Below are 11923 nucleotides of genomic sequence, written 5' to 3' on the forward strand. Positions count from 1 at the left end.
CTAGTCTTGGGTAGTGCCATAGCCTCTATACCATGGTCTTCCACTTTCTTGGGGTAAAATTCTTTCTTGATTGAGGGCTCACTTGAGCACACTATTCTACCTAACTTCTCTTACTCTTGTTTTTTCTTTAAAACTTTTATAGCTTATGCACGAAAGATTTATTTTAATGTTATTGTTCTTAAAATACTTTAATTGTTCATTAATTCTATCTTAGTTTATTTATTTCCTTGTTTACTTTCCTCACTGGTGTATTTTTCCCTGTTGGAGCCCTTGGGCTTATAGATTGCTGCTTTTCCAACTAGTGTTGTGGCTTAGCACCTAATAGTAATAATAATAATAATAATAATAATAATAATAATAATAGGAGAAGATTGAGGTAGAACTAGGAAGGAATGATTGAAAAAGAACATATATTTGATACTACCTACAAAAAAGCAGTATCTCTTCTCCCCCCGAACCAAACCAAACGAAAAAGCGCTATCTCTTCTCACTCACTTCCAAACCAAACGAAAAAGCGTTATCTCTTCTCACCCACTACAAAACCAAACGAAAAAGCGCTATCTCTTCTCACCCACTACCAAACCAAACGAAAAAGCGCTATCTTTTCTCACCCACTACCAAACCAAACGAAAAAGCGCTATCTCTTCTCACCCACTACCAAACCAAACGAAAAAGCGCTATCTTTTCTCACCCACTACCAAACCAAACGAAAAAGCGCTATCTTTTCTCACCCACTACCAAACCAAAACTACTTGCAGTTAATAATAACATACAAACCCATCCTCACATCCATAATGCATTCGGTTGCAGAGAACCATTAGACCAGTTTTCACATGAAGGAAAAAATTACTCTAATCTCATTGAAATTAAAAAATCGAGTTCCAGATTTCAAAGAAGGTATTTGATACACACAATAATTATAATTTAAATGGTTTTATTACATATTTTTTGTACGGCAGAATGCCAATCGTACGATATTTTCATTTCTTCCAAAGCTTTGATGGTCTGGCAACGGAGAACGTGTTCGTAGAGCTTGTGTCTAACGGCTGCCATATATATATATATATATATATATATATATATATATATATATATATATATATATGTGTGTGTGTGTGTGTGTGTGTGTGTATATATATATATATATATATATATATATATATATATATATATATATATATATATATATATATATGTATTTATATATATACATATATATGTATATATACACACATATATATACACATATATACACATACATACATACAGTGTAGTAATGCAACTGTTAATAAATCTTTGCGCTAATTGTGACCAATACTATATTTATTTGGGAAGCGAGAAGTATACAATCGAAACGTGAAGTATTTTAAAAACACAGATAATCATAACAAATAGTTTCGCGAGAGAGAGAGAGAGAGAGAGAGAGAGAGAGAGAGAGAGAGAGAGAGAGAGAGAGAGAGAGAATGATTATGTCATCAACAACGATGCAATGAACCGAGGCCTTAACAACAAGTTTGATAACGTGAATGCTAAGGAACAAAAATCCCCCTTCTGTCTCTGCAGACTAAGGGTTGGTCTAACGAGGTCAAGAAGGGGGTACTGAATTCACATTAAGGACGCCGGCTTCACTAGATTGCGTAACAAAATAGGTCTAAGGCGCGTCCACATTACATACGATAGTATATTTCTGTCGTAAGGATGATGTAACTCAACCACCCTTTTTATAAGTCACAACCTTAGTAATGTAGAGCTCTGAACTTTGAACTTTGAACTTTGAACTTTGAACTTTGAATATATATATATATATATATATATATATATATATATATATATATATATATATATATATATATATATACATATATATATATATATATATATATATATATATATATATATTACTAGCCAAGCTATAACCCTAGTTGGAAAAGCAAGAGGCTATAAGCCCAAGGGTTCCAAAAGGGAAAAATAGTCCAGTGAGGAAAGGAAACAAGGAAATATATATATATATATATATATATATATATATATATATATATATATATATATATATATATAAAATCCTCATCTGCCGTTATTAGTTTACTCCAGAATAAAGGCCTCCGAATGTCCTTCTACTTCCGTCTGTTATTGGTCTTTCTCTGCCAGTTTACATCTGCAATTTTTTTTAGCCCGTCCATCCATCGTCATCTCTTCCTTCTCCTGCTTCATTTTTAATCTCTAGTGACCCATTCTGTTATTCCTAATGTTCATCTTTCATCTTTTATTCTCATTATATTTAATGTCTATTTACATTTCTTTTTCTTACATGCTGTTAGAACATCAACTTTAGTTTGCTCTCGTATCCATATCTCTTAGTGATAATCCCATCATTATTCTTTTCATAATTCCTTGAGTTGCTTGCATGTATATATATATATATATATATATATATATATATATATATATATATATATATATATATATGTATATATATATATATATATATATATATATATATATATATATATATATATATATATATATATATGTCCTAATCCTTGTATGCAAAATATGTGTTTTATACATAGAGGTTAATGACCCTTTTAAGAGTCCTATGAGTGTCATAAATTGGAGGGCGTGACCACTGAACTCTGTTATACATGACGTGTCCTTAGTCTCTCAAGGTGATGTGTTTGAGAGTATATTTCCATCACAGTGGAGAATTCCACATAACCTAACAATTCAGCATGTTGATAGAGCAACATTGCATCTTATTTGCCGAGGGCTAGTCAGTAACATTCGAGCGATCGTTAGGCAAGGTACTCAAGTGAGAGTATCGGCTGTGTACAAGTGTATTCACAAACCTTTTGGTAATAAAGTGAAAAAAAAACCATGTTCCGATGTCTCATTATACGTTGATATGAGACACACACACACGCACATATATATATATATATATATATATATATATATATATATATATATATATATATATATATATATATATATATATATGCATATATATATATATATATATATATGTATATATATATATATATATATATATATATATATATATATATATATATATATATATATATATACAGACAATTATATGAATATACTAATATGTCAAGTTTTATATATATATATATTTATATATACATATATATGTATATATATATATATATATATATATATATATATATATATATATATATATATATATATATATAAAACTTGACATATTAGTATATTCATATAATTGTCTGTATATATATATATATATATATATATATATATATATATGCATATATATATATATATATATATATATATATATATATATATATATATATACAGTATATATTTACATATGTGTGTGAACCAAAGACTGAGAGCTGATACCGATGGTTGATGTTTTGCCATTTTTTTTTACTTGTCTAATCTCTTTAAATATTAAACTACTTATTATAATAAAATCCATTTCCAGATTATCCTCTATGATTGCTTAAAAATTGTTTTTTAACAATTCACGAAGATGTAAAATGAATGTTTAGAAAAACGATAAAATCACATGATAGTGGTTAGAGAAAACGAGAGGAGGTCTAAGACTAAGAGTAGGCTATTATTATTATTATTACTTGCTGAGCTACAACCCTGGTTGGAAAAGCAGGATGCTATAAGGCCAGGGTCTCCAACAGGGAAAATAGCTCAGTGAGGAAAGGAAACAAAGAAAAATAGAATATTTTAGGAAGAGCAACAATATTAAAATAAATATCTCTTATATAAACTATAAAAAACTTTAACAGAACACGAGGAAGAGAAAGAAGATAGAGTAGTGTGCCCGAGTGTACCCTCAAGCAAGAGGACTCTAAACCAAGACAGTGGAAGGCCATGGTACAGATGCTATGGCACTACCCAAGATTAAAGAACAGTGGTTTTCTTTTGGAGTGTCCTTTTCCTAGAAGAGCTGCTTACCACAGCTAAAAAGTCTCTTCTAGCCTTACAAAGAGGAAAGTGGCCACTGAACCATTAGAGTGCAGCAAGAAGAATTGTTTGGTAATCTCAGTGTTGTCAGGTGTATGAGGACAGAGAAGAATATGTAAAGAATAGGCCACACTATTTGGTGTGTGTATGTGTAGGCAAAGGGAAAATGAACCGTAACCAGAGAGAAGGATCCAATGTAGTACTGTCTGGCCAGTCAAAAGACCCCATACAGAAATAAAAAAAAAAATAAAACTTTTTTGGAAATGAAAGCAACTTTATAAAAATAGATTTATTTGTACCTATTCGTCAAAGTCAATAACAATATATAAAAATAATCTCATGTACAGTTCATTGAAAACAATAACATTTACGATAGCAGAAGATATAGTTGACGTAAAATGAATATATCAGGGGAGACAAGAGTTCTAGAGTTTATGAAATGAACAGAGGAAGAATAGATAAAAGGGGCATATAAAGGCTGCATAAATATAAAGAACATATACCATATACATGAATGAATGAATATTTATTTAAGAGATATATAGAAAAGGTGAGCATATACTGTACTGACCCCTTTGTAAAGTGTATAAAAGGAAATGCCAAGGCATTGTTTATCAGAGCATAAAAGATAAAAGAGCATATATCGGAGATATCGATAAGGAATATGTTAGGAGTTATAAAGAGCATGATGGGGGAAATACAGTGGTAACGTGTTCGCCTAGCATTCGCATGGCAGCAGATCGATCCCACCCCGGGACCGTGAGTTTAAGCTGTTTACTGGGGAGGTCACTGCTGTAGTTGGGCACTACCAATTGGAGGTTAGGCTTGCCCGGCTGTCGTTCTGGTGAGCATCTGTTCTGATGAAACTGGAACTGGAACCAGATACCTTTTCCCTTATATGCAATTAGTAATTGAAAGTAGTGGAAAGGTAAAAGGATGGTTTATAAAAGTGTAGTTTGACAAGCTTTGGGGTATGGAGCTGAAATTGGCCAATAAAGAAGACTCAAGAAAGGAAGTTAGAAGTGGTATAGATGAGGATGTTGCAATGTATGGAGCCACGAGAAGGGACAGGATCATAAATTAATATATTAGAGGGACAATCAAAGTAGAAGTGTGCAAACAATTCAGTAAAGAAGACTACAGTGGTTTGGACATGTGATGCGGAAAGAAGAAGGATTACGGATATTGCGGACTCCGGTGTAAGGGCAGTATATATCGGAGCATTGAAAAAGGAACCTTTTCCAAGCAAAAGAGGAACTTACTGAACATGAGGTTCGCAGCGTAAGAAGGGGATAAATCTGAATATGGTCATGAATTATATGAGCATAAAGTACATTCTCAGATATTGAACACAAATTAGTAAGCTCTTAATAAATATATACATAAACACTCAAAATTTGTGAATTTGTTGCAACTATTGGCTGGTCTAATAACGAACATTCGAGTTGATTTAAAAATGGGGAATGACATATGAACGAATATAAAAGAAGTGGTTATTTGTCTTTAAGTTATGGATGGTATCAATATATACAAAGTTTCGTAATATACGAATCGAATATCATATCTCTTGTATTTCAAGAGGTGGTGGGTAAATCCCTTTATTTCGGTGATTAAACCCTACTCCTAATCATTTTATTATTTTTTAACTTCCATTTTATATGTTGGTGGATGATAGACATCTACTTGTCTTACAACTATCTCGTTTAACCATTCCTTCCTTATTTTGATTCTACCACGGATAAGATAAGGGTCTGAAGTTGACCTTACCATTGTCCTTTACAGAGAATCATGCGTAGATAAAGGACAAAGTGAGAGATGAACCATTTCTTGTTACATGAGTAAACTGATCTTGAGATGCTGTGGCTCAGAACCATCTCTCTACATCCTCGTAGCTGGGCAGACCATCGTCGATATGAGTGTCATACATAGGAGAAGCCCCTCTGGTAAAACTCCTTGCAGGAGACCTTCCTGAGTATTGATGACCAAGGTACATCGTCTGAGAAGGCATGGAATAACTCCGGCCATGGATTCCAGCAATCACTGCTGGATTTTGTCTTCTATTGTCTAGAACTGGACTTCCACTGGGGTCCTGCTCTAGTGAACCCACGTCCCTAGAAGCTCCCACAGGAAGCTCTGTGACTGGGTGTACTTCGGAGGTCCATATCACCTGAGTGCTTTTCCTTTTTCTGTCTTTTCTTTTCTTCTTCAAGCCGAAATTTTCATCGATGTCAGCTTTCAGGTGATCGGGGATGGATTTCAGGAATTCTTTCCGCCAGGTCAGTCTGTATTTTGGTGGTGGGTCAACATCAGGGGAAGTGTTCGAGTCCTGTTTCCGGCATGTGGTCCACAAGAGGCCTCCCATTATGGTTACTGTTATCGAACCTGATTAGAAAGATAAAATATTTATATCATGTTAAAGGTAATACGAAAGAAATAAATTCAGAGACAGTGTCTGTCCCCTGTTGACTGTAATATACTGTCGATGAAACTAAAAGGCATTTCAATCAGAAAATGAAATTATTAAGAGAAAATTTATAATTCCACGTAATTTGTAACAATGTTGAAGCAATGGAAAAAAGAAATTATATTTACAATAAGAAAATTTGCAACAAGCACATGTTAATTGCAAGACAATGCCCAAGCAAATGAAGTAAACTTAATTAAAAAAAGGCAAATTTAAGATAGGTGTTTCCCCACGGTTGCGAAATAGTTACTGAGCTCATGCCTGAGTTAAGGGCCCATATCACTATTATTTAGAAAACTTCGACTCCCTCAAAGGTATTCTTATCTTCATCTTCAACATTTGTCACAGTACTCAGCTCGTTACACGTAACCCCATCAGTCATTAAAATATGAAATCAATGTCGAAGGTTAAATCAGTGTGGTTGGTTATCAGTGACCTAGTTTTTATCAGAATATCTCTCTCTCTCTCTCTCTCTCTCTCTCTCTCTCTCTCTCTCTCTCTCTCTCTCTCTCTCTCTCTCTCTACAGTCACGGTCTCTTCTTTCTGTGATTATGTTTAATATTGTTTTATGTTTAATATTGTAACACCCATTACCTCTCTCTCTCTCTCTCTCTCTCTCTCTCTCTCTCTCTCTCTCTCTCTCTCTCTCTCTCTCTCTCTCTCGTGATCAAGTACAGTATTATAGTAAATTTGTTAGTGCATGTCATTTTCATTGCTGTCAGACTGTGTTATTAATTACAGATTGCGAGGACCGAGAGATCATTGATGGTATGCTTACCTAGATCTGCTTTTTAAGCAAAGCATTTTGTTTATACCTAGACCATATACGTGATAACAAATAAAGGAGACTAAAAAAAGGAAGAAAGAGGTAGCAGAAATGAGGATGTCATGATAGATGTGTGGAGTCACGAGAAGGGACAAGATCAGAAATGATTATATTAGAGGGACAGCAAAGACTACTGGGTTTGGACATGTGATGCGGAGAGAAGATGATCACGTGTGCTAAAGGATCATGGATATTAAGGTGTATGGAGTTAGGAAGAAGGGAAGGCCAAAGTTCAGATGAAAGAATAAAGTAACAAATGACAAGCGAGGAAAAGGATTAAGAAAACAGAATGACCAGAATAGCAGAGAAAGAAGATTTAAACAAAACAGCTACCCAATGTCGAGATGGATAAAGGCTATAGACAAAGAAGATATACATGGTAACAAATCTCGAACAATAACAATAGTAATAGTAATAGTAGATTCATAATAACAATGGTAATAATTTTCCTCACCTCCAGTAGCGACGAAGATCACAGCTGAGGCGGAGTAGCCTTTGTTCATCCACATTGACAGGCCACCGACTAGGCCTAAGCAGGCCAACGCTTGGATGACCAGGAGAGCACAGCGCTGGGAGGAGAAAATTATTTATAATTATATATCTTCAGAGAATTTATTTTTAGTATGTGATGATATAAAAGGAAAATGTTTATTGACTTTATAATTATGTGTATCTACGGTTTGCATTTTGGCAATATTCTATATTGTTTCTCTTCCTCTTGTTTTTTTTTTTAAAGTTGTTTATAGTTTATTTATGAAAGATCTATTTTAATGTTGATACTCTTCTTAAAATATTTAATTTCATTATTTTGTACATCTCTTGTAGTTAGATTATTTCCTTGTTTCCTCTCCTCATTAGGCTATTATTCCTTGTTGGAGCCTTTGAGCTTATGGCAAGCTGCATTTCCAACTGGGGTTATAGTTTAGCTAATAATAATAATAATAATAATATTAATAATAATAATTCCATCCGTTTCCATTTCTCATCAACTGCTAACAAACATTCTCTCTCTCTCTCTCTCTCTCTCTCTCTCTCTCTCTCTCTCTCTCTCTCACACGTGCGTATGTGTTCTTGAATAAGTTGAAGTTTGCGCCGTTTAGGATATGAACACCACTCAACCGTAATATTTTGTTCTTTTATTATTATTATTATCATTATTATTATTATTATTATTATTATTACTTGCTAGGCTACAACCCTGTTTGGAAAAGCAGGATGCTATAAGTCCAGGGGCTCCAACAGGGAAAACAGCCCAGTGAGGAAAGGAAACTTAAAGGAAAATAAAATATTTCAAGATAAGTAACATTGGATTAAATATTTCCTATATAAACTATAAAAACTTTTTAAAGCAAAAACAGAGGAAGATAAATAAGATAGAATAGTGTGCCCGAGTGTACCCTCAACCAAGAGAACTCTAACCCAAGTGTGGGGAAGACCATGGTACATAGGCTATGGCACTACCCAAGACTAGAGCACAATGGTTTGATTTTGGAGTTCCCTTCCCCTAGAAGAGCACATATATGATATTCCCTTAAAATGAGTTCCTGAGAAATTTCATTTCGAGAATACATTTTGCAATGCATAAAATCACAATATATCTTGTTATTCATAACTTTATTTACTTACATCGGCCGTAGTGAGCATTGTCTCTAATGATCAATATTATCCAGATCTTTTCGTTATTCGATGCGTTACCCTCACTTCACTAATCACGAACAGACTTGGAGTTGAAAATAAAAAAGCCAGTGGAAATTAAAGATGTTTCCCGTGGTCTGCAAACTCCTATCTGAAACCTTTTAACTCAACTCGGTTATATTTATACACTCAAGATACACGTAGACTCATTGATGACTCATGAATACTGTACTTTGCTGATAACGAAAATTCAAGACGTGACGTACGTCTGCATTGCCACCTACAATACTACAATCTCCTGCTGATTGATAACTCTCTCTCTCTCTCTCTCTCTCTCTCTCTCTCTCTCTCTCTCTCTCTCTCTCTCTCTCTCTCTCTCTCTCTCTCTCATCACAAACAATTGAAATTATGATTATCGTGCATGCAGTAATATTTTCTTTACTTTAACTATGTTCTTTTAGAGTGTTGCCTCCTTAAGGGTTTTGCATTACGCCCTACAGTGTTCCGTGCGTGGTATAGGCCTACTATAGAAACTACTAAACTGTCATTAAACATTTCGTTTAGGCATTGGCCTGTCTGCTTTACCAGAAATTGGTAAGATATCTGAAATGATAACATTAATGATAATAATAATTATACTGTTTTTTCATTATCGAGAGAGAAACAGTCCTATGTCTCCACAAGAGATAAAGGCTTAGTCAGTGGAATTTGGTCTATTAGACTTTACCCTCATTCTTTGTCATCAACACGATGCAGTTTTTCTTCAAATTTTCCTTTTCTATTTTTTTTTTGTATTATTTTTTTGTGATAAATCATCCTCCTCTCTTTTATTCTTACCTCTTCTTCTTTCCTATATTCATTACCATCTAAGCATATCTTCCCTTCGTCTTTATCTCCATTTCTCTCCTTTCTTACCCCTTTCTGAATCTTTCTCCTAATTATTATTTTCTTTTTCATCTTTTCGTTAATCCTCCTTTGTAACGTCATCACCATTTCGTCCTAAATTCATAAATAACTTCAATGTCACTTCAGCCGAATCTCGGATTATTGGACTTAACGCACCAAGGTTTCGATAAATAGCTCTGGCTTAATCAAGACATCCGGTAAGACTAGACCTATGCATGACTTCTTATGAGAATTTCTACACAACCTCCTCCTTAAGTCTAGGTAATTATAATTATTATTATCTTTATTATTATTATTGTTGTTGTTGTTGATGTTGTTGTTGTTAATTACAGTCTATATAGACTTGAACTTAGGAATCCATCACTTTACTTAGCATTTTTCCCTGTTGGAGCCCTTGGGCTTATAGCATCTTGCTTTTCCAACTTGGGTTATAGCCTAGCTTGTGATAACAATAATGATAATAAAAATGATAATAATGATAATGATAATAATAATGATAATAATAAGAATAATAATAGTAATAATAATTTATGTACTGTTTCAAGTAGCACGCTCTTCTGCACAAGTCCTGGGGCTATATCGGCTCCTACTTTCTCAAGCTTCTCTTTCAATGACTTTGGTATGATTATTTGTACCACTTCTACCTGCATCTACTAAAGCCTTCTCAATTATTATTATTATTATTATTATTATTATTATTATTATTATTATTATTATTATTATTATTAGATAGAGATGGAAAATTGAGAGCAAACCAATGCAAAATATAAAGACATCGTTACGTCGATTTTAAAGCCAATTTTGGTTTGTGACTAACTTTCTTTACTTTTATTCTTACTTTCTTTCCTCCTATCCTTTAGGTATCAACGAATCAACCCTTTCTGGGCCGGGCATAGATAACGAAAGACCTTTTGAGTCCCGGAAGCGATTACAGAGATTAAAGATCGTATCATCAAATGGCTGATATCTAATAACGATATGAAAATATTATTCTTTTTCAGATAGAGCAGGAAATTACATTGTGAATTACCCAAGTGGTTGGGAAATGACGCGAAAACATTGCATCATTTACGCATAACGGATTGGCCATTTAATCAATAGTATCTCAGGATAACATGCGAATATGTACAGTTGGCTTCATTAATTCCGGTACACTTCACGAGAAGCTCAAAGGCCACTCATGAATGGGAGAGTAAAGGGACAGTGACAATGCCCTAGAGACTGACCATATATATATATATATATATATATATATATATATATATATATATATATATATATATATATATATATATGATCAGCAACCAAGGCCCCTATCCACCCACACTAGGAGTAGGGATGGCCAGGCAATGGCTACTGATGACTCAGCAGGTATCCTTATATGATCCCCAAACTGCCCCTCCCCTACCCCTAGCTCGCGAGGACGGTAAAGTTGCAGACACTACAAGAAACTATCGAGTTTGAGCGGAACTTGAACCCCAAGTCTAGCAGATCGCCAGGCAGGGACGTTTCCAGTAGGCCACCACAAAAGAAAAACTGTTGACAACGCTGCCTGTTCAACTGAGTCGCTTAGCTTGTAAATACGTGATTAAACCATCTTTATTCATTCTACCAAGTATTGCTAAGCAAATAACAATCTTTCTCTATACGGCACTTCATAGAATTAGTAAAAATGCTTTTCGTCCCGTGTTTACAAGTTCAGCTACTTTGTTTTACAGGCAGCGTTGCCAACAGTTTCCTTTTTGCTAAACACAGTGTTACCTGCTACAATGTACAAATGTCAGACTTCTCCTTAGCTTCCCGTGAAGTGTACCAGGATTAATGAAGCTAACTGTACCCTCGATAAGCAGACAGTCCAGCAGTTCATTATGTTTATATGCTTGTGTCTTTCTTTCATTCGTCGATCCAGTGAAGGACTGTAAGGTATTTATGGAATCTTTTGATTGAGTTACAGTGAACGGCTCCAAAGGAAACGAACGCTACAATCATAGTCCCACTGCACCATTCACCCTGCATATACAACAACAAATGCAGTCGTTTCTAGTCCAATAAACGGCAAAGGCCTCAGGCAGGTCAATTCTGGTCTGGGTTTTTGCTAGTTTTCATCACCACACTGGCTA

At 34.3% G+C, this 11923-nt stretch overlaps 1 protein-coding gene across 1 annotated transcript; it reads right to left on the reverse strand.

The window, feature by feature from the left end:
- Positions 1–4353: 4353 nt before the first annotated feature.
- Positions 4354–9066, reverse strand: LOC137660256 (uncharacterized). The gene is made up of 3 exons (XM_068394998.1): positions 8889–9066; positions 7717–7831; positions 4354–6354 (listed from the first exon to the last, which is right to left on the reverse strand). Exons 1-3 carry the CDS (start codon positions 8904–8906, stop codon positions 5837–5839), a joined length of 651 nt encoding a protein of 216 aa, XP_068251099.1. The 5' UTR covers positions 8907–9066; the 3' UTR covers positions 4354–5836.
- Between the last annotated feature and the right edge of the window lie 2857 nt (positions 9067–11923).

The sequence above is a fragment of the Palaemon carinicauda genome, chromosome 20, assembly GCF_036898095.1.
Source record: "Palaemon carinicauda isolate YSFRI2023 chromosome 20, ASM3689809v2, whole genome shotgun sequence".
In the NCBI taxonomy this organism is placed as follows: domain Eukaryota; kingdom Metazoa; phylum Arthropoda; class Malacostraca; order Decapoda; family Palaemonidae; genus Palaemon; species Palaemon carinicauda.